Consider the following 27,988-nt stretch of genomic DNA (forward strand, 5'->3'; position numbering starts at 1 on the left):
TGGACAGAGTGGATAGTCAGAAGCTTTTTCCCAGGGTGGAAGAGTCAGTTACTAGGGGACATAGGTTTAAGCTGCGAGGGGCAAAGTTTAGAGGGGATGTGCGAGGCAATTTCTTTACACAGAGGGTGGTGAGTGACTGGAACTTGCTGCCAGGGGAGGTGGTGGAAGCAGGTACGATAGCGACGTTTAAGAGACATCTTGACAAATACATGAATAGGATGGGAATAGAGGGATATGGGCCCCAGAAGTGCAGAAGGAGTTAGTTTCGGCAGGCATCAAGATCGGCGCAGGCTTGGAGGGCCAAATGGCCTGTTCCTGTGCTGTACTGTTCTTTGTTCTTTGATGTCACTGAGTAGTTACAGGATATTCTGAGGGGTGAGGGGTGAACAGTCAGAGGTCATTGTCCATACTGGCACCAGGAACACAGGCGGAAAGAAGGATCAAGTCCTGAAGAGAGAGTTTAGGGTATTAGGAGAGAAGCAGGGCTTAAAAGGTAGTAATCTCCAGATTACTCCTAGTGTCATGTGCTAGTGAGTACAGAAACAGGAAGATAGAGCTGATGAATGCATGACTGGAGAGATGGTGCAGCTCGAGATTCCTAAGGCATTGGGACCACTTCTTGGCTGTGGGGGCGGGGGGGGGGCGGGGGGGCGGCGGAAAACGTGTACAAGCTGGACGGGTTGCACATCAACAGGACCGGGACCCATACCCTCGCGGGGGGGGGGGGTGGGGGGGGGGTTTGTTGGTGCTGTTGGAGAAGGTTTAAACTAACTTGGCCGGGGGGGTGGGTACCTGAGAGCAGACTCAAAAGGGATAGAAGAAAAGTTGGGAAATGGAAGGCAGAAAATTAGTAAGCATGCTTGGAAGGCAGAGGAAACAAAGGCTAGAAAATAGACAAGAGGGGAGTCTGGCAGTGCTAAATGGTTTTTACTTCAATGCAAGAAGACTAGGGGAAAAGGTAAATGAGCTGAGAGCACAGATTGACACATGGGAGTATGCTATAGTTATTACAGAGTCAAGGCTGAAAGAAGGGCAGGAATGGCAGCTCATCATTCCTGGTTACAGGGTTTTCAGATGAGATAGAAAAGGGGATAAAAAAGGAGAGGAGGGTCACAATATTGATTAAAGAAACAATTATAGCTGTGAGGAGGCATTGCAATCAGGGAGGAGGAATGTGAAATATTTGACAAAATTAACATAGTGAGAGAGGAGGTATTGAGGGGTATAACATCTTTGAAAGTAGATAAATCCCAGGCCAGATGAAATGTATCCTAGGCTGTTCAGAGAAGCAAGAGCAGAATAGCGGAGGCTCTGACCATCATTTTCCAATCATCTCTGGCGACAGAGGACTGGAGGACAGCCAACGTTATACAATTGTTTAAAAAGTAAGAAAGGAATCGAGTGAGTAATTACAGGTCAGTCAGCCTAACCTCGGTAGTGGGAAATTACTGGAAAAAATTCTGAGGGGCAGGATAAATCTTCATTTAATCAAAAGACAGTCAACATAGATTTGTTAAGAGAAGGTTGTGTCTGACTAACATGATCGAAGTTTTTTGAGGAGGTAACAAGGAGGGTCAATGAAGTTAGCACATTTATGTAGTCTATATGGATTTTCGCCACGCTTTTGATAAGGTGCCACATGGCAGACTAGTCATGAAAGTAAAAACCCATGGGATCTAAGGCAAAGTGGCAAATTGGATCCAAACTTGGCTCAGAGACAAAGGATAATAGTCAATGGGTGTTTTTGTGACTCGAAGGCCGTTTCCAGTGGGGTTCTACAGGGCTCAGTACTGGGTCCTTTGCTTTTTGTGGTCTTTATCAATGATTTCAATTTGAATATAGGGGGTATGATAAGTTTGCCGATGATACAGAAATTAGCAGTGTGGGTGATAATGAAGAAAACTATAGACTGCAGGAAGATATCAATGGATTAGTCAGATGGGCGAAACAGTGGCAAATAAAGTTCAATCTAGAGAAGTGTGAGGTAATGCATCTGGGGAAGGCTAACAAGGCAAGGGAAATACATAATAAATAGGAGGATACTGAGAAGTGTAGAGGAACAGAGGGACCTTGGAGTGCACGTCCACAGATCCCTGAAGGAGGCTGCACAGGTGGATAAGAAGTCAAGAAGGCATACGGGATACAGACCTTTATTAGCCGAGGCACAAAATATTAGAGCAGGGAGATTATGCTGGAACTGTATAAAACACTAGTTAGGCCACAGTTGGAGTGCTGCGTGCAGTTCTGGTCACCACACTATAGGAAAGATGTGATTGCACTAGAGATTTATGAGGATGTTGTCTGGACTGGAGAATTTTAGTTATGAGGAAAGATTGGATTGGCTAGGGTTGTTTTCTTTGAAACAGAGGAGGCTGAGGGGGGCCCTAACTGAAGTGTCTAAAATTGAGGGGTCTAGATAGAGTGAATTGGAAGGCCCTAGTCCTCTTGGTTGAGGGGTCCAAAACTGGATGTGGGGAGGGCATGGAATTAGGGTCAGAGGTAGGAGGTTTAGAAAGGATTTGAGGAGAAACTTTTTCACCCAGAGGGTGGTGGGGATCTGGAACTCACTGCCTGAAAGGGTGGTAGAGTCAGAAACCTCATAATATTTAGTAAGTAGCGAGACTAAGGCGGACCTGCGAGGAGACATACTCTCACACCCTCACCGGAACAGCGAGAGTGTTTCAGAACTGACATCGCAGTTCAGAAAGTGACACGTTGCAAGGGGAGGCAGCTGACTGGTAAGTAGGAACAGGTGGGTATTTCTACCATTTTTTACTACTTTCAATAGCTGAAGTAAAAGTAAAGGTAGGGAATTTAGATTGTAGTGGGTAGTGTTTGGAGTAGAATAAGGTCCCTATTGTAATTAGTACTCTAAATTAAAGGAAGTAACAAAGGAGCTTAATCTAAGGCTAAGTCATGGCAGGAGAGCTCAGCCCCGTGATATGCTCCTCCTGCGCTATGTGGGAAATCAGGGACACTTCCAGTGTTCTGGGCGACCATGTGTGCAGGAAGTGTGTCCAGCTGCAGCTACTAGCTGACCGCATTGCACAGCTGGAGCTGCGGATGGACTCACTATGGAGCATCCGCGATGCTGAGGACATCATGGATAGCACGTTTAACGAGGTGATCACACCGCAGGTAATGGCTGCAGAGGCAGAAAAGGGATGGGTGACCACCAGACGGAGTAGTAGGCACAGACAGGTCGTGCAGGAGTCCCCTGTGGCCATCCCCCTCTCAAACAGATATACCACTTTGGATACTCTTGGGGGGGATGACCTCCCAAGGGAACGCAGCAACAGCCAAGTTCGTGGCACCACGGATGGCTCTGCTGCACAGGAGCGGGTGGAAAAGAGTGGGAGAACTATAGTGATCGGGGACTCAATCGTAAGGAGAACAGACAGGCGTTTCTGTGGTCGCAAACGAGACTCCAGGATGGTATGTTGCCTCCCTGGTGCTAGAGTCAAGGATGTCTCGGAGTGGCTGTCGGTCATTCTGAAGGGAGAGGGTGAACAGTATTGATTGTGGACCTCTTTTGAAAAAAAAGGGGCGGCACAGTGGTTAGCACCGCAACCTCACAGCTCCAGCGACCCGGGTTCGGTTCTGGGCACTGCCTGTGTGGAGTTTGCAAGTTCTCCCTGTGACCGCGTGGGTTTCCTCCGGGTGCTCTGGTTTCCTCCCACATGCCAAAGACTTGTGGGTTGATAGGTAAATTGGCCATTGTAAAAAATTGCCCCTAGTGTAGGTAGGTGATCGGAGAATTGAGGGGATGTGAGAGGGAGAAAAATGGGATTAATGTAGGATTAGTATAGATGGGTGGTTGATGGTCAGCACGGAATTGTTGGGCCGAAGGGCCTGTTTCAGTGCTGTATCTCTCTAACAGTCAGAGGTTGTGGTACACATTAGTACCAACGACATAGGTAGAAAGAGGGATGAGGTCTTGCAACAAGAATTTAGGGAGCTAGGTAGCAGATTAAAAAGCAGGACCTCAAAGGTTGTAATCTCTGGATTACTCCCAGTGCCACGTGCTAGTGAGTATAGGAATAGGAGGATCGAGCAGATGAATGTGTGGCTGAGGAGGTGGTGCAGGAGGGAGGGCTTTAGGCTCCTGGATCACTGGGTCTCTTTCTGGCAAAGGTGGGACCTGTACAAGTTGGACAGGTTGCACCTGCACCAGAACAGGACCAACATCCTTGCTGGGAGGTTTGCTAGTGCTGTTGAGGAGGATTTAAACTAATTTGGCAGGGGAATTTGGGATACAGAGTGGAGGTACAGTAGGGAGTGATGCACAGTCATATATAGAAGAGAAACTGAGTCAGTCTGGCAGAGCAAATATAGACCTGTTAATGCACAAGTGAAAAATGCAAGGCTGGATTGCATCTATTTTAATGCAAGGCATCTTACTAATAAGGCAGATGAATTGAGGGCATTGATTAACACACGGCATTATGATATTATTGCTATCACAGAGACATGGTTGAGGGAGGGACAGGACTGGCAGCTCAATATTACAGGGTATAGAATATTCAGGCATGACAGGGGAGGGGGTAAAAGCGGAGGTGACATTGCACTGTTGCTCAAGGAGTCAATTACTGCAGTAAGGAGGGATGATATCTTAGACGGTTCCTCAAATGAGGCCATATGGGTAGAAGTAAAAAACAAAAAGGGGGTAATCACTTGTCTGGGAGTGTACTACAGGCCTCCAAACAGTCAGGGAGAGATAGAGGAGCAGATATGTAGGCAAATCTCAGAGAGGTGCAAAAATAATAGGGTAAGAATATTAGGGGATTTCAACTTCCCCAATATCAACTGGGATAGTCTTAGTGCCAAAGGTTTAAAGGGGGCGGAATTCTTAAAGTGCATACAGGAGAGCTTTTTGAGCCAGTATGCAGAAAGTCCTACAAGAGAAGGGGCAATACTGGACCTAATCCTCGGGAATGAAGCCGGACAAGTGGTAGAAGTGTCAGTTGGGGAGCATTTCGGGGATAGTGACCATAACTCTGTAAGATTTAAGGTAGTTATAGAAAAGGACAAAGATGGAACGAAAATAAAGGTACTGAATTGGGGCAAGGCCGATTTTAAGATGATAAAACAAGATCTGGCCAAAGTGGACTGGGAGCAGCTACTTGTAGGAAAGTCGACATCAGACCAGTGGGAGTCATTCAAAGAGGAAATAGAGAGAGTTCAGAGCCAACATGTACCCGTTAAGGTGAAGGGTAGGACCAGCAATGTCCAGGGACCCCTGGATGTAGAGGGATATTGAGGATTTGATAAGGGAAAAAAAGGAGGCTTATGGTAGATTCAGAGCGCTGAAAACAGTGGAGGCACTAGAGGAGTATAGGAAGTGTAGGGGGAGTACTTAAAAAAGTAATTAGGAGAGCCAAGAGAGGACATGAAAAAACACTGGCGGGCAAGATAAAGGTAAATTCTAAGGTGTTTTATAAGTATATTAAGGGCAAGAGGATAACCAGGGAAAGAGTAGGGACCATTAGGGACCAAAGTGTCAATCTGTGTGTGGAGCCGGAGGACATAGGTGTAGTCTTAAATGATTACTTTTCATCTATGTTCACCATGGAGAAGGACGATATAGGTGTAGAGATCAGGATGGAGGATTGTGACATACTTGAACAAATTAGCATTGAAAGGGAGGAAATATGAGCTGCTTTTGCCAGCTTAGAAGTGGTTAAATCCCCAAGCCCAGGTGAGATGTATCTCAGGCTGTTATGTGAAGCAAGGGAGGAGATTGCAGGGGCTCTGGCACAAATTTTCAAATCCTCTCTGGTCACAGGAGAGGTACCAGAGGACTGGAGGACATTATTTAAGAAGGGTAGCAGGGATAAACCAAGTAATTACAGGCCGGTGAGTCTAACATCAGTGGTTGGGAAACTATTGGATAAAATTCTGAGGGACAGGATTAATCTCCACTTGGAGAGGCAGGGATTAATCAGGGATAGTATACGGAAAGTCCTCATCTGGGAACTCCTCTTTGCTGGCGATGCTGCATTAACATCCCACACAGAAGAGTATCTGCAGAGACTCACTGACAGGTTTGCGTCTGCCTGCAACGAATTTGGCCTAACCATCAGCCTCAAGAAAACGAACATCATGGGACAAGACGTCAGAAATGCTCCATCCATCAATATCAGCGACCACGCTCTAGAAGTGGTTCAAGAGTTCACCTACCTAGGCTCAACTATCACCAGTAACCTGTCTCTCGATGCAGAAATCAACAAGCGCATGGGAAAGGCTTCCACTGCTATGTCCAGACTGGCCAAGAGAGTGTGGGAAAATGGCGCACTGACACGGAACACAAAAGCCCAAGTGTATCAAGCCTGTGTCCTCAGTACCTTGCTCTGTGGCAGCGAGGCCTGGACATCGTATGTCAGCCAAGAGCGACATCTCAACTCATTCTATCTTCGCTGCCTCCAGAGAATCCTTGGCATCAGGTGGCAGGATAGAGAATCCTTGGCATCAGGTGGCAGGACCGTATCTTCAACACAGAAGTCCTCGAGGTGGCCAACATCCCCAGCATATACACCCTACTGAGCCAGCGGCGCTTGAGATGACTTGGCCATGTGAGCCGCATGGAAGATGGCAGGATCCCCAAGGACACATTGCACAGCGAGCTCGTTACTGGTATCAGACCCACCGGCCGTCCATGTCTCCGCTTTAAAGACATCTGCAAACGCGACATGAAGTCCTGTGACATTGACCACAAGTCGTGGGAGTCAGTTGCCAGCGATCGCCAGAGCTGGCGGGCAGTCATAAAGGCGGGGCTAAAGTGTGGCGAGTCGAAGAAACTTAGCAGTTGGCAGGAAAAAAGACAGAAGTGCAAGGGGAGAGCCAACTGTGTAACAGCCCTGACAACCAATTTTATCTGCAGCACCTGTGGAAGAGTCTGTCACTCTAGAATTGGCCTTTATAGCCACTCCAGGCGCTGCTTCACAAACCACTGACCACCTCCAGGCACTTACCTATTGTCTCTCGAGACAAGGATGCCAAAGAAGAAGTCAGCATGGCTTTGTCAGGGGGAGATCGTGTCTGACTAACCTGATTGAATTTTTTGAGGCAGCGCCGAAAAGAGAGAAAAGCAGTTGATGTAGTCTATATGGACTTCAGTAAGGCTTTTGATAAGGTCCCACATGGGAGATTGGTTAAGAAGGTAAGAGCCCATGGGATCCAGGGCAATTTGGCAAATTGGATCCAAAATTGGCCTAGTGGCAGGAGGCAGAGGGTGATGGTCGAGGGTTGTTTTTGCGAGTGGAAGCCTGTGACCAGTGGTGTACCACAGGGATCGGTGCTGGGACCCTTGCTGTTTGTCGTGTACATTAATGATTTAGTCGTGAACATAGGAGGTATGATCAGTAAGTTCACAGATGACATGAAAATTGGTGGTGTCGTAAATAGTGAGGAGGAAAGCCTTAGATTACAGGACGATAGAGACCTGCTGGTAAGATGGGCAGAGCAGTGGCAAATGGAATTTACTCCTGAGAAGTGTGAGGTGATGCATTTTGGCAGGACTAACAAGGGAAGGGAATATATAATGGATAGTAGAACCCTAGGAAGTACAGAGGGTCAGAGGGACCTTGGTGTACTTGTCCATAGATCACTGAAGGCAGCAGCACAGGGAGACAAGGTGGTGAGGAAAGCATATGAGATACTTGACTTTATTAGCTGAGACATAGAATATAAGAGCAGGGAGGTTCTGATGGAGCTGTATGAAACACTAGTTAGGCCACATCTGGAGTACTGGGCACCGCACTATAGGAAGGATGTGATTGCACTGGAGAAGGTGCAGAGGAGATTCACCAGGATGTTGCCTGGGCTGGAGCATTTCAGCTATGAAGAGAGACTGAAAAGGCGAGGGATGTTTTCCTTAGAGCAGAGAAGGCTGAGGGGGAACCTGATTGAGGTATACAAAATTATGAGGGGCATAGATAGGTTAGATAGGAAGAAACTTTTTCCCTTAGCGGAGGGGTCAATAACCAGTGGGCATAGATTTAAGGTAAAGGACAGGAGGTTTAGAGGGGATTTGAGGAAAAACTGTTTCGCCCAGAGGGTACAGTCATAGAGTCATACAGCATAGAAACAGGCCCTTCAGCCTACTGCGTCCATGTCGACCATAATGTCTATCTATACTAATCCCACCTGTCTGCATTAATTCCATATCCCTCGATGCCTTGCTCATTCAAGTACCTGTCCAGATGCCTCTTAAATGGCGCTACTGTTCCTGCCTCCACCACCTCCTCAGGCAGCTCATTCCAGATACCCACTGTTCCTTGTGTGAAAGATTTACCCCTTTGATCCCCTTTAAACCTCCTCCCTCTCACCTTAAATCTATGCCCTCTAGTTTTAGTCACCCCTACCATGGGAAACGGACTCTGGCTATCTACCCTATCTATACCTCTTGGAATCTGGAACACACTGCCTGAATGGGACCTTTGCTGTTTGTAGTATATATAAATGATTTGGAGGAAAATGTAGCTGGGCTGATTAGTACGTTTGCAGACAACACAAAGGTTGGTGGAGTTGCGGATAGTGATGAGGATTGTCAGAGGATACAGCAGGATATAGATCGGTTGGAGACTTGGGTGGAGAAATGGCAGATGCAGTTTAATACGGACAAATGTGAGGTAATGCATTTTGGAAGGTCTAATACAGGTGGGAAGTATACAGTAAATGGCAGAACCCTTAGGAGTATTGACAGGCAGAGAGATCTGGGCGTACAGGTCCACAGATCATTGAAAGTGGCAACGCAGGTGGATAAGGTAGTCAAGAAGGCATACAGTATGCTTGCCTTCATCGGTCAGGGCGTAGAGTATAAAAATTGGCATGTCATGCTGCAACTGTACAGAACCTTAGTTAGGCCACACTTGGAATATTGCGTGCAATTCTGGTCGCCACACTACCAGAAGGACGTGGAGGCTTTGGAGAGGGTACAGAAGAGGTTTACCAGGATGTTGCTTGGTCTGGAGGGTATTAGCTATGAGGAGAGGTTGGATAAACTCAGATTGTTTTCACTGGAACAATGGAGGTGGAGGGGCGACATGATAGAGGTTTACAAAGTTATGAGTGGCATGGACAGAGTGGATAGTCAGAAGCTTTTTCCCAGGGTGGAAGAGTCAGTTACTAGGGGACATAGGTTTAAGGTGCGAGGGGAAAGTTTAGAGGGGATGTGCGAGGCAAGTTCTTTACACAGAGGGTGGTGAGTGCCTGGAACTTGCTGCCGGGGGAGATGGTGGAAACAGGTAAGATAGCGATGTTTAAGAGGCATCTTGACAAATACGTGAATAGGATGGGAATAGAGGGATACGGTCCCCGTAAGTGCAGAAGGTTTTAGTTTAGACAGGCATCATGATCGGCGCAGGCTTGGAGGGCCGAATGGCCTGTTCCTGTGCTGTACTGTTCTTTGTTCTTTGAGGAGAGATAATGTCAGACTGAAGGGCCAAACCAATGTATGCAAGCTGATGTGCACATTCACATACCAACATACACGAGTGCCCATGTGGACCAATGTAGACACATACACACATACGTGCAGACTAATGTACACAGAAAAACTTATATGTATACACGCAGATTGATGTGTATTTATGCACTCCATCAGTCTCCCTGGCCACTGTATCAGGCTGAAACAGACCATTTGCAACCTCACTATCCCACTGGACCCCAAGATAAGCTTCAGATACTATATCCTCTCCATCATCAAGACTGCCTTCTTCCAACTCCATAGCATCATCTGTCTCTGTCCCCTGCCTCAGCTCATCTGATGCTGAAACCCTCATCCACGTTTTTGTTACCTCTAGACATAACTATTCCAAAGCTTTCCTGGCTGGCCTCCCACTTTGTACTGTTCATGAACTTGAGCTCAGACAAAACTCTGCTCCTTGTATCCTAATTCACACTACGTCTCATTCACCCATCAGCCCTGTGCTCGTTGACCTACATTGGTTCCCGGTCAAGCAACACCTTGATCACATCCCCTCTAAACTTTGCCCCTCGCACCTTAATCCTATGTCCCCTAGTAACTGACTCTTCCACCCTGTTAAAAAGCTTCTGACTATCCACTCTGTCCATGCCACTCATAACTTTGTAAACCTCTATCATGTCGCCCCTCCACCTCCATCGTTCCAGTGAAAACAATCCGAGTTTCTCCAACCTCTCCTCATAGCTAATACCCTCCAGACCAGGCAACATCCTGTTAAACCTCTTCTGTACGCTCTCCAAAGCCTCCACGTCCTTCTGGTAGTGTGACGACTAAAATTGCACGCAATATTCCACATGTGGCCTAACTAAGGTTGTGTACAGCTGCAGCATGACTTGCCAATTTTTATACTCTGCTGACTTAGAGATACAGCACTGAAACAGGCCCTTCGGCCCACCGAGTCTGTGCCGACCATCAACCACCCATTTATACTAATCCTACACTAATTCCATATTCCTACCACATCCCTACCTGTCCCTATATTTCCCTACCACCTACCTATACTAGGGGCAATTTATAATGGCCAATTAACCTATCAACCAGCAAGTCTTTGGCATGTGGGAGGAAACCGGAGCACCCGGAGGAAACCCACGCAGACACAGGGAGAACTTGCAAACTCCACACAGGCAGTACCCAGAATTGAACCCGGGTCGCTGGAGCTGTGAGGCTGCGGTGCTAACCACTGCGCCACTGTGCCGCCCATTCATTTAACTTGGTAAAAATGAAATGTTTCTCCTTCAGTTCCCAAGAATAACTGGAGTTAGAGGGGGTCACAAAGTGGACACACCCATGACGTGACTGGTTGTGATTGCATGAACATTCTCAGGGTGTGCCCAGTCTGTTTGTCCCTGCTGAGGCCCAGGCCCAGGGTGGTGGATGCCCAAAGAATGAAGACACAACAGGTTTGAAACTGACCCCTTTTACAATTTGTCCCTTCAGTTCCGATGCTGGTAGTAATACTGGGACCTGAAGCAAAGATGAATTGTCAATTTTTGGATGTTAGCCATGCTTCAGTTGCACTCTCACCTCTGTCAGGTGGTGGGTTCAAATCCCACTCCAAAGAGATGAGCCCATAATCCAGCCTGACACTCCAGGACAGTACTGAGGGAGTGCTGCACTGTTGGCGGTGCTGTTTTTAGATGAGACATTAAACTGAGGCTCTTTCTGCCCTCTCAGGCAGATGCAAAAGATGTCACAGCATATTCAAAGAGCAGAGAGTTTTCCCGTGTCCTGGCCAATACCTATCCGTCAACTAATGTAACTAGAACAGATTATCTGGTCTTGATCGCATTGCTGTTTGTGGGATCTTGCTTTGTGCAAATCGTTTGCTGCATTTCCTACATTAAAACTATACTTCAGACAAGTACGTCATTGGTACAAACCTGAGGTCATGGAGGCACTAAAGAGATAGAAGTTTCTCTCTTCCTATAGTTTGCTAAACGTTATTCTTGTAACTGGGCTTCAGTTACACAGACAGGATGGCTCAGGAACAAGTGCTCTCAGGAGTTATTACAAAACTGTGACTACTACTGCACGCAATATCTCACATTTACAGCAATCCCTGAATCACCGCCAAGTATCCCGGCACCCACCTTTCACACGGTTCTGGGTCAGGCAGTGCAGAAATTCCTCCACACTCACCCTACCGGACACTGAGGTTTGCATTTGGTCAAACAATCGACACATTTCATAAGGGATATTCCATGGGACAGCTACCTCGCTCCTCTGATTCCACCTGTAACATTCCATGAGAAAAGAGATTGAGGTTGAGGCCAATGTTTAAATGCGACGGGCTCTGACTGACAGGACTGTAGTACATACAGGTGCTCGTTCTACTGAGGCTAGCTCTCCACCCCTGTTATATTGCCCCTGTTATATTGCCCCAGACTTTCTGGTCTTTCTCCCATAATGGGGGAGCCGATGACACACCCAGAAAATGTAAGGCAGTGTGGAACACAGGAACAGCAAGTGGCCATTCAGCCCCTCGAGCCAGTTCCATCATTCAATTAAATTACGCCTGATCTGTATCTTAGCTCCATCTGCCCACCTTGGTTCACTAATCTTTAACACCCATTACAAACCCAGTCTCAACAGCTTTTTGGGAGAGTTCCAGACTTCCACTACCCTTTGTGTGGCAAAGTGCTTCCTGACGTCAGGCCTCAATGGCCTCAATCTAATTTCAAGATTATTCCCTTGTATTTTGGACTCACTCAGCAGAGGAATAGTTTCACTCTATTCACCCTATCAAATCCCCGAATCATCCAAAATACCTTGATTAGTTCACCCCTTAATCTGCTTTACACAAGGAAATACATGCCTAGTCTATTCAAGCAGTCCTCATCATTTAAACTGCTATCATTCTGCACTGAATCTGCAGTGCACCCCCTCCAAGGCCAATATATCCTCGCTGAGGTGCAGTGCCTGAACTGAATTCAGCACTCTAGAAGGGGTCTAACCACAGCTCTGTACAACTGAAACATCCCTTCCACAACATTGTATTCCAGTCGCATTGAATAAAATCAACATCCCAAGAACAGATTATCTAGTTATTCTCACATTGCTGTGTGCAAATAAACGGTCCAATTTCCTACTTTACAATAGCGACTACACTTCAAAAAACAGTTCACTGGCTGTAATTCACTTTGAGATGTCCTGAGGTCATGAAAAGCGTGATATCAATGCAAGTTCTTTCTTCTTTCTTTTAAAGGCCAGAAACACCTGAGTTCTCAGTTAAATCTCCCTGTCTACTGGAGACTCACTGTGATCCTGCTATCACAATGGCTCAAAGTGAGTCTGCTGGGACACATCAGCCTTAGGTCAGTTGCCAGTTTATCCATTTTAGGATGTAGGCAATACAAAAAGGAACACTTAGTCACTGTCCCACCAAACACTCTCAGGGCAGGTCCAGCACGGGGTTAGATACCACGCCCGGAGGTCCCTGGAGGAGGAGCAGGTGGTGTCCGCCAGTATGCTTGAAGCCTTCCGCGACCGGTGGGCACCAGAGGGACTGGAGTGCACAATTGATGTCGAGAATGGCATTTTAATTTGAGTTTTGGTTTATTTATCTGTTTTAATAAAGTTATTTTATAAAATGTATATAAGGGGGGGCCTGAGAAATAAAGGCCCCCTCGACGTGAAATACATAAAAGGAACCTGGGGTATAAAGGCCACCTTCAAAAAAAAAAGGGGTTTTCTTCGGGTGCTCCGGTTTCCTCCCACATGCCAAAGACTTGCAGGTTGGTAGGTAAATTGGCCATTATAACTTGCCCCTAGTATAGGTAGGTGGTAGGGAAATATAGGGACAGGTGGGGATGTGGTAGGAACATGGGATTAGTGTAGGATTAGTATAAATGGGTGGTTGATGGTCGGCACAGACTCGGAGGGCTGAAGGGCCTGTTTCAGTGCTGTATCTCTAAACTAAACTAAATACAGCGGCACAGTGGCGCAGTGGTTAGCACCGCAGCCTCACAGCTCCAGCGACCCGGGTTCAATTCTGGGTACTGCCTGTGCGGAGTTTGCAAGTTCTCCCTGTGTTTGCGTGGGTTTCCTCCGGGTGCTCCGGTTTCCTCCCACATGCCAAAGACTTGCAGGTTGATAGGTAAATTGGCCATTAGCAATTGCCCCTAGTGTAGGTAGGTGGTCGGGAAATATAGGGACAGGTGGGGATGTGGTAGGAATATGGGATTAGTGTCGCATTAGTATAAATGGGTGGTTGATGGTCGGCACAGACTCGGTAGGCCGAAGGGCCTGTTTCAGTGCTGTATCTCTAAACTAAACAGAGTCAAGCTCCTTCTACACTGTCCCATCAAACACTCCCAGGTCAGGTACAGCACGGGGTTAGATACAGAGTAAAGCTCCCTCTACACTGTCCCCATCAAACACTCCCAGGACAGGTACAGTACGGGGGGGTTAGATACAGAGTAAAGCTCCCTCTACACTGTCCTCATCAAACACAAAAAAAAAACGGGGTTAGATACAGGGGGGGTTAGATACAGAGTAAAGCTCCCTCTAAAAGAAAAAAAAAGAAAAAAAAAAAACAGGGTTAGATACAGAGTAAAGATCCCTATACACTGTCCATATCAAACACTCCCAGGGCTGGTACAGCACTGGGGTTGGCTGCTGCCTAATTGGAGGTGCTGAGCAGTTAACGAGGTTCAGCTGACCATGGCTGTGTGCAGAGGCTGGAGGTTGTGTGCTGCAAGAGGGGAGTCTGAGATTGAAAGAAAGGTTTTTCTACATTGGCAACAAAGGAAGGCAGAGAACTGGAAGCGCTTCTGTGAGTTTGTTTCACATTGAAGTCTTTTTCATTGATTATTGGGTGTGGGGGAAGAAGAGACCTGAAGACCTTGGGTGGAGCTGTATTGTTCAATAGGGAGCTCCTGTGTTTAACACCTTTGGAAAGGGAGCTTCCTCCCCACCCCAACTACCGAGCCTGGAACAGCTGGAGCTGCCCAGGTGAAGAGACTTAATATCTCAACATCGAAAGAGGTGTGTGCCTGGGCAGCTCACAGCTGACCCAGGTAAAGACAACACCCCACCCTCCCAACTGGAAGACCAGCTAAAAGACTTCTTTTTTGTAAATACCAACAAAGACTGATTCCTCCTGGCCTTCCTCTCCCTCAGCCTCTTCCCCTTTGCTATAATCCTTTAAGTGTTTGCATTTCCGATTTATTATTGTATTTACTTTTTTTTGCTCTCAACACACAGTGCATGTAACTCTTGTACCCCATGGCTTCTCAGTCCTCTCCGGTGGCGGGACCTTCCTATGCTGCAGCAGCTGTGGCAGCCGCTCCTGTGGCCCCGTCACCATTTAAAATCTTATCAAAGCATAGGGTGAAGAGTTACACCCACCCAACCATGACTATTGAGGCATGTGTTAAGGCAATGGCCGAGGGTGTCGGCCCCTCGGCCATTGTGGCAGCCTAAAAGATGTACGGGAGGGCTGTGTTCTTCCTGAAGACCAAGCGGGCGGTGTCCCTAGCCCTGAGTATATGGCTCACAGTGGGTGGGACTTTCCTGCCAATGGACCCTCTGGGGGCCACTGCGCAGTGGATAATGTTGTCAAATGTGCCGCCCTTCATTCCTGATGAACTCCTCCTCCCCCACCTGCACCAACGGGGGAGGTGAGGTCGGGGATCACCCCATTTCCGCTTGGTCTTCGGGAGCACAGCCTCTGACATGTCTACTCCCTCCACCGCCAGCCATTTATGCAGCTGGCGTAGGAGGTGGTCTTGGAGGGCCACTTCAGTGTGGAGTTCCAGGGGACGACCTACCGCTTCTTCTGGACCTTGGACGGGGCACGGTGCCACGTCTGCAAGGGGGTGGGGCATGTTCGCAAGAACTGCCCCAACCTCCCGGCCACCAACTCTACCTCGGCGGCCCAGGGTGGCGCCGCTGCACCTCCTCCCACTCCCCCATTCCTCCGACAGACACTGCTTGATCGATTCCGGAGGCTGTGATTTTCATGGCCTCCGGCAGGGAGGGGAATGCCCATCTGAGTGGAAAGTGCAGGGAAAAAATAAACACCGAGAGGTGTGTCCCCTGGACACCATGGCACAACTCGAGCCTGAGCTCAGCCGAAGTCCCAATCCCGGGGAACCCATCTGCCCCAGGGCTGGGCTCAGGCCCAGGGTAACTAAAAAAAGGAGGGTGCGGAGGTCTCTGAGACTCCGCACCCAACTGGGAAAAAGAGGAGAAGGCATCCCTCCACTGAGGTAACACAGGGCCCTGAGATGCAGTGCCCAGCTTTTGGGGGGGGAGCTGTCTCCTGGTTCGGCTCCCCAGTTTCCCCCTGCCACCACCACCATCAAGGCTGCAAAGCCTGGGCAGGAGCTCCTGAGCCCTCAGGAGGAGGGGAGTGGGAGGCCCCTGTACATGCAGCCCCTTCTGAAGGAGCAAGTGGAACCCTGCTTGTGGAGGAGCCAGGGGCCTGGGGTATAAAGGCCACCTTAAAAAAAAAGGAAAAAAAGAAAAAAAAACGGGGTTAGATACTGAGTAAAGCTCCCTCTACACTGTCCCATCAAACACTACTGGGGCAGGTATAAGCACAGGGTAGTAAAGCTATATCCAAACTTTGTGGGTGAACTCCAATCCACATCCCTTTGGCCCCTTTGCTTGATGCTGACAACATATTACCTGTTTTTTGGGGCAGTTTTGCTATGATCACCATGTGCTAGGTTGAAATTTCCCAATTCACTTTCTACAGAGTCCATCCATCCAGCAGACTCCGATTCCTACAGGTGTCCGCTGGTGTGAGCCTAGCTTCCAGAGGTGAATGTTCACATGCTACAATTGCTCACCGCTCCATGTGTAATGAAAGGGGAAGCCTTACCGCTGTAGTATGGATGTAAATTCAGGCGTCAGGTAGAAGCTCTGTAGCAGTGCATTGACACAGCAGGTAAGGCCACAATTCGTCAGCCCCACTATACCTGTCAGAAGACACACAAAGTTAGTCTGATACATAGGGCAGAATGCTCCCTGACAACTGACTGCCCTAAAACCCTGCATTTCCCTAATCATCTCCCCTCTACAATACCAAACACTCAGACAATTCCTCAACATAAAAAATAGCAGCAGTAGACCATTTGGCCCCTCAAGCCTGCTCCACCATTTAATAAGATCATGACTGATCTGATTGTGGCCTCAACTCCACTTTCCTATCTGCCCTCCATAAGCCTGGACTCCCTTGTAGATCAAAAATCTGTCTAACTCTGCCTTGAATGTAATCAATGACCTCCACTGCTCTCTGGGGAATTCCATAGATTAATGACCCTCTGACAAAAGAAATTCCTCCTCCTCGCAATCTTAAATGGGAGACCACTTATTCAGAAACTGTGCCCCCTAGTTCTATATTCCACCCCCCCACCCCGAGGGGAAACATCCTCTCAGCATCTACCCTATCAAGCCCCCATAGAACCTTATATGTTTCAATAAGATTCTTCTAAACTCCATCAACCTTTCATCATAAGACAACCCCTTCATCGCAGGAATCAATCTAGTGAACTTCCCTGAACTGTCTCCAATGCAAGTATATCCCTCCTTAAGTAAGGAGACCAAAACTGTACGCAGTACTCTACGTGTGGTCTCACCAATGCCCTGTACAGTTGTAGCAAAAGTTCCCTATTTTTATACTCCATCCCCCTTGCAATAATTACCAACATTCCATTTGCCTTCCTAATTATTTGCTGTACCTGCATGCTAACTCTCTGTGATTCATGTACAAGGACACCCAGGTCCCTCTGTACTGCAGTATTCTGCAGTCTCTTTCCATTTAAATAATATTCTGATTTTCTATTCTTCCTATCAAACTGGACAATCTCACATTTTCTCACATTATACTCCATCTGCCAAATTTTTGCCCACTCACTTAACCTATCTATATCTCCTTGCAGACACCTTTGTGCCCTCCTCACAACTTGCTTTCCCACCTACCTTTGTATTGTCAGCAAATTTGCCTACAGTACACTTCATCCCTTCATCCAAGTCATTAATATAGACTAAATATTTGACGTCTCAGCACTGATCCCTGTGACACTCCACTAGTTATAGTTTGCCAACCTGCAAAAGACCCATTTATCCTGACTCTGTTTCCTGTTAGTTAGCCAATCCTCTATCCATGCTAATACATTACCCACAACATCTTGAGCTCTTATCGTGTGCAGTAACCTTTTATGTGGCAGCTTACCAAATGCCTTTTGGAAATTCAAATGCATTATATATTGATTCTCCTTCATCCACCCTGCTTGTTACATCCTCAAAGAACTCTAATAAATCTGCCAAACACGATTTCCCTTTCATAAAATCATGTTGACTCTGCTTGATTGTATTATGATTTTCTAAATGTCTTGTTATTACTTCCTTAATAATGGATTTTAACATTTTCCCAATGACAGAGGTTAGGCTAACTGGCCTTTAGTTCCCTGCTCTCTGTGTCCCTCCTTTCTTGAACGGAGGTTTTCCAGTCCGCTGGTACCTTCCAAAATCTCAGGAATTTTGGAATTTTACAACCAATGCATCCACTATCTCTGCAGCCACTTCTTTTCAGACCCTAGGATACAGGCCATCAGGTCCAGGGGACTTGTCAGCCTTTAGACCATTAGTTCTCCTCGTACTTTTTCCCAAGTGATAGTGATTGTTTCAAGTGCCTCCCTCCCTTTTGCAACTTGAATTTCAACTATTCTTGGGATTTTCTTTTGTTTTCTACTGCGAAGGCAAATATAAAATACTTGTTCAAAGTGTTTGCCAGTTCCCAGTTTTCCTTTATTAATTCCCCAGTCTCATCCTCTAAGGGAACAACACTTACTTTAGCTACTTTTTTCCTCTTTATATATTTGTCAAAGCTTTTATTGTAAATTGCTAGTTTACTCTCACTATCTAATTTCTCTCTATTATTCTTTTCAGTTATCCTTTCCTGCTTTCTTAAAGTTTCCCAATCTTCTGGCCTACCACTAACCTCTAGCAGAATTATACGCCTTTTTTTTCAATTTGATGCCATCCTTAACTTCCTTAGTTAGTCACGGCTGATGCATCCTTCTCATATAGTCTTTCTTTCGCAATGCATTATATCTTTGTTCAGAGTTATGAAATACCTCCTAAATATCTGCAACTGCTTCTCTACTATCTTACTTTTAACTCATTTTCCAGTCCACTTTAGCCAACTCTGTCTTCATATCCTGCTAATTGCCTTTACTTAAGCTCAAGACACTAGTTTCAGACACAAACTTCTCACCTTCAAACTGAATGTGAAATTCTATCGTGTTATGATCTAGAGGATCCTTTACTATGAAATCATTAATTAATCCTGTCTCATTACAGAGTGCCAGGTATAAAATAGATGGCTCCTGGGTTGGTTCCAGAACATATTGTTCTAAGAAACTGTCCCTAAAACATTCTATGAACTCATCCTCCAGACTACCTTTGCCAATTGAATTTGTCCAATCTTTATGAAGATTAAAATCGTCCACGATTATTGCAGCATCTTTCTGACAAGCCCCCATTTTTCTTGATTTATACTCTGTCCTACAGTATAGTTACTGTTAGGGGGTTGAGAAACTACTCCCACCAGTGATTTCTTTCCTTTGCTATTTTTTATCTCCATCCAAACTGATTCTACATCTTGATCATCTGAGCCAAGATAATTTGTCACTACTGTACTCATTTCATTTTTTAATAATAGCTACCCCATCTCCTTTTCCTTTCTCCTTTCCTTCCCCATTGGGGAGACCAAGCGCAGACTGGGTGACCGCTTTGCGGAACATCTCTGCTCAGTCTGCAAGCAGGACCCTGAGCTTCCAGTTGCTTGCCATTTTAACACTCCCCCCTGCTCTTATGCTCACATCTCTGTCCTGGGATTGCTGCAGTGTTCCAGTGAACATCAACGCAAGCTCGAGGAACAGCATCTCATCTACCGATTAGGCTCACTACAGCCTACCGGACTGAACATTGAGTTCAATCATTTCAGAGCATGACAGCCCCCCATTTTACTTTCATTTTTAGTTATTTTTTCTTCCTTTTTTTTTACATTCTTTTTTATATTTTTTACAATCTTTTTTTTGCATTTATTTCATTTCATCTTAGTTTGTTCAGTTTGCTTACCCACTGTTTCTTTTCAGGTTTGCACTTGCTGCTGTTCAATATTCAGTGTATTAACACCTAATCTGTACTAATGCTTTGTCTTTCAACACACCATTAACATATTGTTTGCCTTTGCTCCGTGACCTTTTGGTCAGCTATGTGGCCCGGTCCAATCTAGACCTCCTTTGTTATCTCTTGCCCCACCCCCACCTCACTTGCTTATAACCTGTGACTTTTCTAATATTTGTCAGTTCCGAAGAAGGGTCACTGACCCGAAACGTTAACTCTGCTTCTCTTTCCACAGATGCTGCCAGACCTGCTGAGTGGTTCCAGCATTTCTTGTTTTTATTTCAGATTTCCAGCAGCTGCAATATTTTGCTTTTCATTACTGACCTCATAGTTAAGGTGCCCCGAGGTAGCAGCAATCATAACATGATTGAATTTTACATTCAGTTTGAGGGAGAGAAGAGTGGGTCCAAGATCAGTATTTTAAACTTAAATAAGGGCAATTATGAAGGCATGAAAGCAGACTAATGAAAGTGAACTGGCAAATTAGGCTAAGGGATAGGTGAATAGAGATGCAGTGGCAGACATTTAAGAGGATATCTCAGAATACATTTTAACGAGAAAGAAAAATTCCAAGGGTGGAAACCCACCATCCATGGTTAACTAAAACAGTTAAAGATAGTATCAAACTTAAAGAAAAAGCCTATAATTGCGCAAAGATGGGAGGCAGGTGAGAAGATTGGACAGAATATAAAAACAGCAAAGAATGACTAAAAGATTGATAAGAAAGGAAAAATTAGAGTATTAAAGAAAGCTAACTACAAATATAAAGACAGATAGTAAGAGTTTCTATAGATATTCAAAAAAGAGTTAACAAAGTGAGCATTGATCCGATAAAAAGTGAGTCTGGGGAATTAATAATGGAAAATAAGGAGATGGCAGATGAATTGAACAGGTATTTTGCATCAGTCTTCACTATTGAGGATACAAGTAACATCCCAGTATTAGCTGTAAGTCAGGAAATGGCAGGAGGGAGGAACCCAAGAAAATTACAATCACTGGGGAAGTGGTACTGAACAAATTGTTGGAACTGCGGGCTGACAAGTCCCCGGGTCCTGATGGACTTCATCCTAGGGTGTTAAAAGAAGTGGCTAGTGAGATAGTTGATGCGTTAGTTTCAATTTTCCAAAATTCCCTAGAATCGGGGAAGGTTCCGTTAGATTGGAAAATAGCCAATGTAACTCCTTTATTCAAAAAGGAAGGGAGATGGAATGCAGGAAACTACAGGCCAGTTAGCTCAACATCTGTCTTAGGGAAAATGTTAGAAGCTGTTATTAAAGACGTTATAGCAGGGCATTTAGAAAAATTCAAGATAATCAGGCAGAGTCAACATGGTTTTGTGAAAGGGAAATCATGTTTAACCAATTTATTGGAGTTCTTTGAGGGAGTTAAATGTGCTGTGGATAAAGGGGAACCGGTGGATGTATTGTACTTAGATTTCCAGAAGGCATTTGATAAGGTGTCACATCAAAGGTTATTGCAGAAAATAAAAGCTCATGGTGTAGGGGGTAACACACTGGCATGGATAGAAGATTGGCTAGCCAGCAGGAAACAGAGAGAAAGCAAAATGGGTCATTTTGTAATGAGTGGTGTGCCACACGGATCTGTGCTGCAGCCTCAACTTTTTACATTTTATATAAACGACTTAGATGAAGGGACAAAAGGTATGGTTGCTAAATTTGCTGATGACACAAAGATAGGTAGGAAAGGACATAAGGAGGCTACAAAGGGATATAGATAGGTTAAGTGAGTGGGCAAAGACCTGGCAAATGGAGTATAATGTGGGAAAGTGGGAAATTGTCCACTTTGGCAGGAAGAATAAAAAAGAAGCATATTATCTAAATGGTGAAAGATTGCAGAGCTCTGAGATGCAGAGGGACCTGGGTGTCCTAGTGCATTAATCGCAAAAGGTTAGTATGCAGGTACAGCACATAATTAGGAAAGCTAATCGAATGTTATTGTTTATCGCGAGGGGAATTAAATACAAAAGTAGGGAGGTTATGCTTCAGTTATACAGGGCATTGGTGAAACCACATCTGGAGAACTGTGTACAGTACTGGTCTCCTTATTTAATGAAGGATATAAATGTGTTGTAGGCAGTACAGAGGAGGTTTACTGGACTAGGCAGCACAGTGGTTAGCACTGCAGCCTCACAGCTCCAGCGACCTAGGTTCAGTTCTGGGTACTGCCTGTGTGGAGTTTGCAAGTTCTCCCTGTGACTGCGTGGATTTCCACCGGGTGCTCCGGTTTCCTCCCGCAGCCAAAGACTTGCAGGTTGATAGGTAAATTGGCCATTGTAAATTGCCTCTAGTGTAGGTAGGTGGTGGAAGAATGGTGGGGATGTGGTAGGGAATATGGGATTAATTATAACCACCTATAAATGGGTGGTTGTTGGTCGCACAGACCTATAAATGGGTGGTTGTTGGTCGCACAGACTCGGTGGACCGAAGGGCATGTTTCAGCGCTGTATCTCTCTATGACTCTATAACTCTAATACCTGGAATGGGTGGGCTGTCTTATGAGGAAACGTTGGACAGGCTAGGCTTGTATCTGCTGGAATTTAGAAGAGTAAGAGGTGACTTGATTGAAACATATAAGATCCTGAGGGGTCTTGACAGGGTGGATGTGGAAAGGATGTTTCCCCTTGTGGGAGAATCTAGAACTAGGGATCACTGTTTAAAATTAAGGGGTCGCCCATTTAAGACAGAGATGAGGAGAAATCTTTTCTCTCAGAGGGTCGTGAGTCTTTGGAATTCTCTTCCTCAAAAGGTGGTGGAAGCAGAGTCTTTAAATATTCTTAAGGCAGAGGTAGATAGATTCTTGATAAGCAAGGGGGTGAAAGGTTATCAGGGGTAGGTGGAAGTGTGGAGTAATCAGTTCAGTCATGAACTTATTGAATGGTGGGACAGGCTGGAAGGGCTGAGTGGCCTACTCCTGCTCCTAATTCGTATGTTTGTATGTAGATTAGAAGAATGAGAGGTGATCTCATTGCAGTATACAAAATTCTTCCAGGGCTCAACATGGTTGATACAGGAAGGATGTTTCCCCTGGCTGGGGAGGTCTAGAACCAGAGGACACAGTCTCAGTATAAGAGGTAGGCCATTTAGGACTGAGATGAAGAGGAATTTCTTCACTCAGTGGGTGGTGAATCTTTGGAATTCTCTACCCCAGAGGGTTGTGCAAGCTCAATCATTTACTATGTTCAAGACAGAGATCAATAGATTTCTAGATATTAAAGATATCAAGGGTTATGGGATTCGCTATGACAGAAAGCAGTTGAGGCCAAAACATTGTATGTTTTCAAGAAGGAGTTAGATATAGCTCTTGGGTTTAAAGGGATCAAAGGATATGGGGTGAAAGCGGGAACAGGTTACTGAGTTGGATGATCAGCCATGATCATAATGAATGGCGGAGCAGGGCCGAAGGGCCTACTCCTGCTCCTATTTTCTATGTTTCTATGTAATGCAGGAAAATGCCATTGAGGTAGAAGATCAATCATGATCCAGTAATAAAAACAAGAAATGCTGGAAATACTCAGCAGGTCTGACAGCATCTGTGGAGAGAGAAGCAGAGTTAACCTTTCAGATCAGTGACCCGTCATCAGATCTAGTTGATTGTTGGAGCAGGCTTGAGGGGTCGAATGGCCTACTCCTGCTATTTCCTATGTTCTCTATTAGACAAATAATGGGGGGGTGGGGGGGCCGATCCCAGGAGAGAGAGAGAAGTAGTGAGGGCTCAGATCCAGAGTCAGGAGAGAAAGAGAGAGAGAGAGAAAGAGAGAGAGAGAGAGAGTGGGCGGCTGCTGGTTACAGGAGAAGAGAGGGGGAGGGGACAGATTCCCGAGTTGAGAGAGAGATAGAGAGGGGGGATGGATCCCGGAGTCAGGGGAGAGAGAGAGAGGGGATGGATCCCGGAGTCAGTGACTTTGGAAGTCAAGACAAGAAACTGAAATGGGAGCACAGCTGATAGTCTGTAACAGGCAGTGACTTACCATTCTTGAACCTGCCACAAGTGTAGGACCATGGAGACTGAGGCAGTGTCTGTCTTGCCTCTCCACCCAGTTGTTCAGCAGCAAGGTAACCAGCAGTGTTTCCATCTGTCTTGGAATTATCCATTGACCTGACCGTCACCTCATTCATTCCCTCAGCAGTTGACCGAATATTCTTCCCGGCCCCCAAACACTCCTTCCAAGAAACAACACAGAAAGCAAAAGCAGTGATATCAACCCTGCACAGTGACACTGACCGCGCACACGCCGTGTAGAGTGACACCGAGCCTGCACACGCCGTACACAGCGGCACCAACCCTGCACACACCCTGCACAGCAACTATGACCCTGCACAGTGACAATGACCCTGCAGACACCTTGTACAGCGACACCGACCCTGCACACGTGTACCATGACTCTGAACCCTGCACACACCCTGCACAGCGACTATGACCCTGCACACATTTTTTCCCCAAAATATACTTTATTCATAAAAATATGTAAAAAATACATTACAAAACAGTTCCAAAAAAGCACTAAGTCAAACAATACAAAGAGTGCAAAGGAGATCAGTTTCCTTCAATACAGGAGTGATTTGCCTCACAACCCTTCCATTTCATTTTACATGCCATGTACATTTTACAGCAAACAAATATTTTATGGTTACAGTTCAAGGGGTTTCCCATGGATCCAGCCCCTCAGTTCAGCTTGGTGGGGGAACCTTACACTGTGGTCTTTCCCCATTGAGCCTTTGCTGCGGCTGCCCCAAGCTTTAGTGCGTCCCTCAGCACGTAGTCCTGGACCTAGGAATGTGCCAGTCTGCAACATTCGGTGGTGGACAACTCTTTGCGCTGGAAGACCAGCAAGTTTCGGGCAGACCAAAGGGCGTCTTTCACCGAATTGATAGTCCTCCAGCAGCAGTTGATGTTTATCTCGGTGTGCGTCCCTGGGAACAGCCCGTAGAGCACAGACTCCTGTGTTACAGAGCTGCTTGGGATGAACCTCGACAAAAACCACTGCATCTCTTTCCACACCTGCTTTGCAAAGACACATTCCAGAAGGAGGTGGGCAACAGTCTCTTCCCCACCGCAGCCACCTGTGTGTGGAGGGGGGGGGGCGAGACTCCGGGTGTGCAAGAAGGAACCGACGGGGAGGGCTCATCTCACCACCAGCCAAGCTGCATCTTGGTGCCTGTTTGAGAGTTCTAGTGATGAGGCATTCTGCCAAACGACTTTGGCGGTCTGCTCGGGGAACCATCCGACAGGATCCACCATCTCCTTTTCCCATAGGGCCTTGAGGACATTCCATGCAGACCACCGCCTGATGGATTGGTGGTCAAAGGTGTTTTTCTGCACAAAATTTTCCATGAAGGATAGGTGGTACGGCACAGTCCAACTGCATGGAGCGTTCTGCGGCAATGTAACCAGGCCCATCCTTCGCAACACCGGGGATAGATAGAACCTCAGCACGTAGTGACACTTGGAGTTTGCGTACTGGAGGTCTACACACAGCTTGATGCAGCCGCACACGAAGGTGGCCATCAGGATGAGGGCCACGTTGGGTACATTTTTCCCACCCTTATCCGGAGATTTGAACATCATGTCCCTCTGGACCAGGTCCATTTCAGATCCCCAGATGAAGCGGAAAATGGCTCGGGTGACCGCCACAGCGCAGGAGTGGGGTATGGGCCAGACCTGCGCCACGTAGAGCAACAACGTGAGCGCCTCGCACCTGATGACCAGGTTCTTACCCACAATGGAGAGAGATCGCTGCTTCCACATGCTCAGCTTGTGTTGTACCCTGGATACTCGCTCCCTCCAGGTTTTGGTGCATCCCGGCCCTTCCGAACCATATCCCCAGCACCTTCAGGTAGTCTGACCTGACAGTGAAGGGGACAAAGGATCGGTCAGCCCAGTTCCCAAAGAACATGGCCTCGCTCTTGCCGTGGTTAACTTTGGCTCCCGAGGCCAGTTCGAACTGGTCGCAGATGCTCATCAGTCTGCGCACGGACAGCGGATCCGAGCAGAAGACGGCGACGTCATCCATGTACAGGGAGGTTTTAACCTGAGTGCCTCCGCTGCCTGGGATTGTCACCCCTCTTATGCTCGCATCCTTCCTAATAGACTCAGCAAAGGGTTCAATACAGCAAACAAACAAGAACGCGGAGAGAGGACAGCCCTGTCTGACTCCAGATTGGATCGGGAAACTTTCCGATTCCCACCCGTTGATTGAGACTGTGCTACTGATGTTTGTGTGGAGCAGTTGGATCCAATTGCAGATTCCCTCCCCAAACCCCATTTTGGAAAGCACGTCCATCATGTAGGTGTGTGATATCCTGTCAAAAGCCTTCTCCTGGTCCAGGCTGATGAGGCAGGTGTCCACCCTCCTGTCCCGCACGTAGGCGATCGTATCCCTGAGTAGCGCGAGACTATCAGAGATCTTCCTGCCGGGTACAGTGCAGGTCTGATCGGGGTGAATCACCAACTCCAGAGCAGATTTGACTCGACCGGCTATGACTTTGGACAGAATCTTGTAGTCAACATTAAGCAGTGAGATGGTCGCCAATTTCTGATTTCTGCCCTCTCCCCCTTCTGCTTGTAAATGAGGGTGATGATGCCTTTCCTCATGGATTCTGACATGCTGCTGGCCAGGAGCATACTCTCGTATACTTCCAGCAGGTCCGGGCCTACCCAGTCCCACAGGGCCGAGTACAACTCGACCGGTAAGCCGTCGCTTCCGGGAGTTTTACTCGTCTCTAAGGACTTGACGGCCTTTGTCAGCTCGTCCAGAATTAGCGGCTTGTCCAGTCTCTCCCTCCTGCTGTCATCTAAGACCTCTGTGAAAGATGACAGGAAGGACTGGGAGGCTCTGCTGTCCTTGGGCTTCACGTCATACAGCCCAGCATAAAAGGATTTGCTGATCCTTAGTATGTTGGACTGCGAAGACGTTACCGAGTCATCCTCTTCCTTCAGGCTGCTGATCACAGAGCTCTCTCTCTGTACCTTTTGGAAGAAGTAACGCGAGCACGTCTCATCCTGCTCGATGGAGCGGACTCTGGACCGAAAGATGATCTTGGAGTCCTCCGTGGCAAAGAGCGAGACCTGCTGGCTCTGCACCTCCTTGACCTCGACCCCCATCAACTGCAGCCGGAGCAGATTTTGCATACTTCTCTGGAGTCGGGACATTTCCCTCTGTCTCTTCCTCGCCCTCTGAACACCTTTAAATATAAAGAACCTCTTGATGTTCTCCTTAATCGCTTTCCACCAGTGAACTGGAGACTCAAAGAGGGATTTCATGGTTCTCCAAACTTTGTAATCCCTTTTGAGTTCCTCAACGTTCTCTGGGGTCAGCAGTGTAGCATTGAGCTTCCACGTCCCTCTGCCAACCCGCTGGTCATCCTGTAAGTGACAATCGGCCAGTAAGAGGCAGTGGTCGGAGGAGAACACCGGCTTGACGTCGGTGGATCTGACCGTGACTGCACGGGACACAAACAGGAAGTCAATCCTGGAACGGGCAAACCCGTCCGATCTTGACCATGTGTATCTGCGCTGCGCTCCGTCTGCAGGTTTACTGAAGACGTCGTGCAGTTTGGCTTATTTTCCTGTTTCCATTAGGAATCTGGACGTAGCGTCCAGTTTTCTACCTTCCCTGCCGGATCGTCCAGCTGCATCAATGATGCAGTTGAAGTCACCGCCTAGAATGACCGGCCTGGACATCGCCAGCAGCAGTGGGAGCTGCATTGTACCGGGGCGTACACATTGATCAACCGGAGCGGATCACTGTTGTACATTACATCTGCTATGAAGAGGCGACTGCCCACCACCTCCTTAACCTCGGAGATGGTGAAGTTACCTCCCCGCAGCAGAATACCCAGGCTGGAGCAACGGCAATCATTACCCCCTGACCAGATTGATGGCCCATGAGACCACCATTGCGACCACTGCCTGTAGGTGCTGAGGTGTGGTATTACACACTCCTGCAGAAACAGTAGTTCGGCATTGACCTTGGCAAGGTTGTCCAAGGTCGAAACACATCGCGTAGTAGATTTAATGCTACGCACATTAATTGAAGCAATCTTGATACCCATTTTTTAAGTTAGTTTTTGCTTCCCATACCATTTGTCCTTGCTCGTCCCAGTCCTTCGGTATGTTCCTGCATACCCGTAGTGTGTGCAAGCTGTTTCACGTTCGTTGGGCTCAGAAACCCCTCCTGGTTACTCATGCAGGGTTTGTTTCGCTGGGATGACATCAGGGGGGGTCTTGTAGGCAGCAGGGATTGGGCTTCACTCACCGTGTACAGCAACACTGACCCTGCACACACCGTGTACAGCGACACTGACCCTGCACAGTGTCACAGTCCTGTAGTTTTTCCAGAATATG

The 27,988-nt window shown here is 47.0% G+C and overlaps 1 protein-coding gene across 6 annotated transcripts in view; it reads right to left on the bottom strand.

Annotated features, from left to right (window-relative positions):
- The window catches only part of LOC137379762 (ubl carboxyl-terminal hydrolase 18-like), a 287,737-nt gene that overhangs the window by 205,506 nt on the left and 54,243 nt on the right, over nucleotides 1-27,988 (bottom strand). For 5 of the 6 annotated variants that reach the window (XM_068051106.1, XM_068051105.1, XM_068051110.1 and 2 more), the window contains exons 3-5: nucleotides 23,613-23,805; nucleotides 16,314-16,410; nucleotides 11,575-11,717 (exon numbers count right to left, since the gene is read on the bottom strand). In XM_068051106.1, coding sequence (XP_067907207.1) covers nucleotides 11,575-11,717; nucleotides 16,314-16,410; nucleotides 23,613-23,805 — 433 coding nt within the window. The remainder of the gene's footprint in view (nucleotides 1-11,574; nucleotides 11,718-16,313; nucleotides 16,411-23,612; nucleotides 23,806-27,988) is intronic. The other variant, XM_068051108.1, reaches the window with a different exon arrangement.

Source organism: Heterodontus francisci, chromosome 18, assembly GCF_036365525.1.
Source record: "Heterodontus francisci isolate sHetFra1 chromosome 18, sHetFra1.hap1, whole genome shotgun sequence".
Taxonomy (NCBI): Eukaryota; Metazoa; Chordata; class Chondrichthyes; order Heterodontiformes; family Heterodontidae; genus Heterodontus; species Heterodontus francisci.